The sequence below is a fragment of the Gossypium arboreum genome, chromosome 1 (assembly GCF_025698485.1).
Source record: "Gossypium arboreum isolate Shixiya-1 chromosome 1, ASM2569848v2, whole genome shotgun sequence".
NCBI lineage: Eukaryota > Viridiplantae > Streptophyta > Magnoliopsida > Malvales > Malvaceae > Gossypium > Gossypium arboreum.
The window spans coordinates 2,236,592-2,239,411 of NC_069070.1; the positions used below are offsets into that span (position 1 = coordinate 2,236,592).

At 30.3% G+C, this 2,820-nt stretch overlaps 1 protein-coding gene across 1 annotated transcript; it reads left to right on the top strand.

The window, feature by feature from the left end:
• The first annotated feature begins 872 nt into the window (after positions 1 to 872).
• LOC108482407 (MYB-like transcription factor ODO1) lies at positions 873 to 2,262 on the top strand. Its single transcript, XM_017785533.2, has 2 exons — positions 873 to 1,226; positions 1,346 to 2,262. Exons 1-2 carry the CDS (start codon positions 964 to 966, stop codon positions 1,887 to 1,889), a joined length of 807 nt encoding a protein of 268 aa, XP_017641022.1. The 5' UTR covers positions 873 to 963; the 3' UTR covers positions 1,890 to 2,262.
• Positions 2,263 to 2,820: the final 558 nt, after the last annotated feature.

Consider the following 2,820-nt stretch of genomic DNA (forward strand, 5'->3'; position numbering starts at 1 on the left):
ATATGTCTTTTGGGTCATCCATCATCCACTCTCCTCTCTCACTCTTCTATGCATCTACTCACATCAAAACACCCCATCTTAGTTCCAACATCCTTTTCATAAACCAATGGTGGACCCTTTATTTGCTCCCTCACATCTCTATGTATATTCTCAATTACACTTTTGAAATTCTAAATTAAACTCAATCCACTCAGTTTAATTATTAAAATAATAGTTGAACCAAAAGGGAAGTCATGAATTTTTGGATTCAAAATAGAGTTATATATTTTATCAGAATTAAAATATAATTTCACGATTATTTTGATATATATCTTTATAATTTTAAAAGAAATAAATTAAAAAATTATCCTTTTTAGGGGCAAACTATAATTCTACAATTTATTAACTTCAAATTTTATAAATTTTCAAAGACTAAAATATAAATTTCCATTTCAAGAGAGGCACAACTTCTACTTGCACTCTGCCTTTGCCTTTGAGCTAAATTCAAAATAACTCAAACTTAAAATTTCAAACAAATAATTTGAACAATCAAAATTTTAATAGACCAAAACCTAAAATGATTTGCACTTATAATGATTGACTCGAAAAATTGATTCACAAATCCAAACCTAAAACAACTTAGATTTAAAATAATTTAAATTTAAAATTAATCTTAGAGCAAAATATACCAAAAATTTAAAAATTAAAATTGATCCAAAAATCCAACTCGAAATAAACGCAACCCACTAAAAGTTCTATTCTCAATTGTTTTCTAATATATATATATATATATATAACTTGGTTAAATACTTAAAAAGTACATGTAATAAAAGATATACTTAAATTATAATAATCTCCAATTTCGTACATGTGGATATATATTAGCATTTATAAGCTGCTCAAGGATCTTTATATAAAGGTGGGTGTGGTGTGGGGCTTTTGGGTGTTTTGCAGGTACACAATTGCTGAGTCTAATTTTGGATTATGGGTAGGCAGCCTTGTTGTGATAAACTCGGTGTGAAAAAAGGTCCATGGACAGCTGAGGAAGACAAGAAACTCATCAACTTCATTCTCACCAATGGCCAGTGTTGTTGGCGTGCTGTTCCTAAGCTCGCCGGTCTCCGCCGCTGCGGCAAGAGTTGCCGGCTTCGATGGACTAATTACCTTCGGCCTGACTTGAAGAGAGGCCTCCTTTCTGAGGCTGAAGAGCAGTTGGTTATTGACCTTCATTCTCGCCTTGGCAATAGGTAAATTAAAGAATTAACTCTCTTTTTGTTCTGCCTTTATTCATTGTTTAAGTGACAATCATAATTAGTCTCAACTGTTCTTTATTCTTTTTTTTATATATATATATATATATATATAGGTGGTCGAAGATTGCAGGAAGGTTACCAGGCAGAACCGACAATGAGATCAAGAATCATTGGAACACCCACATCAAGAAAAAGCTTATTAAAATGGGGATCGATCCTGTTACTCATGAACCATTGAACAAAGAAGCAGAAGCTGCAGAGAATCATATATCAGAAACCGATGGCGTCGGTGCCGATTCATTAGAGGATAATTCGAGTACACCAACAGAGAATTGTGATAATTCGAGTACACCAACAGAGAATTGTTCTAGTTCTGTTGGTTCCAATTCACTGGACAAATTTTGCAATGATGAATCTTTATTGAGTAGCTTATGGATGAATGATGAACCCCCCTTAATCGATGCCTCATGGGACATTAATATACCAGCAGGAGGAGAAACCTGTAATGGCATAAGCTTGCCATCTTGGGAAGAAAACTGTGCATGGTTACTGGATTGTCAGGATTTTGGTATTAATGATTTTGGGTTGGATTGCTTAAACGACATTGAATTAAACACGATGAACACGTTAGAGATGGCCGACAAAACAGTAGCCTGACATGCAATGAAATTCCATATTAAAGCTTCAAATGAAGGTGCATATATATATATATATATATAGTCTTGTAGATGGGAAAATTGTTGGAAGGTGGAAGATAAACCTAGCTTCTTTAGAGGTATATTATTCTCACCTACCAATTCAAAATCAAAAGTGATATGATCCACTCTCGTATCCCCAAGATGTGATATATATTTAATTTATTTGGTTCCTTGCAAAGATTGTAATCTTTTTCTTGTGTAGAAGAGGTGAAACAATTATTATTTAGCCAAATGGACAAAAGAAAAGAATAGATATGATATACACATAATGGGTATATGATAATATATATGAAAATAAATGTAAAAGAAAATTTCCGTCGATGTAATTTAAATTTCGGATTGTTCAAATTTTTTTAATAATTTAAAGTCACATTAATAATTTCATCCTAAATTTTAATATTTCCATTTGAATTTAATTTTTTCAAGATAAAAATTTTAAAATTCAAGATGAAATTACTAATGTAGCATTAAACTATTAGAAATGAATAATATCTCGATTTCATATAATCATTTCTCAAATTATACTTCAAAAAATTTATATATAGTTTTCAATATTTATATGATATATAATATTCAATTTTCTTATTTTCTTACTCAAATTAATTGTTTATCACTAAAACAAGCAAGTTTAAATAATAAACAATTTACTTGTCCAAAACCTAGTCTATCTTCTAAGAAATATGTTTTTTTTTAAAAGATAAAATATATTATATAAGTATTTCAATATAAATTTACTTTTACTTCAAATATATATAATTCTCACCTTGACAAAAGCTGTGACTTTCCCTACATAAAACCAAATATTGAAATGCAAGATTCTCATACTCTTTTTTGTCGTGCTTAAAATGATCACTTCCTCAAGATTGATTATGATTTGCGGCCTAATTGAA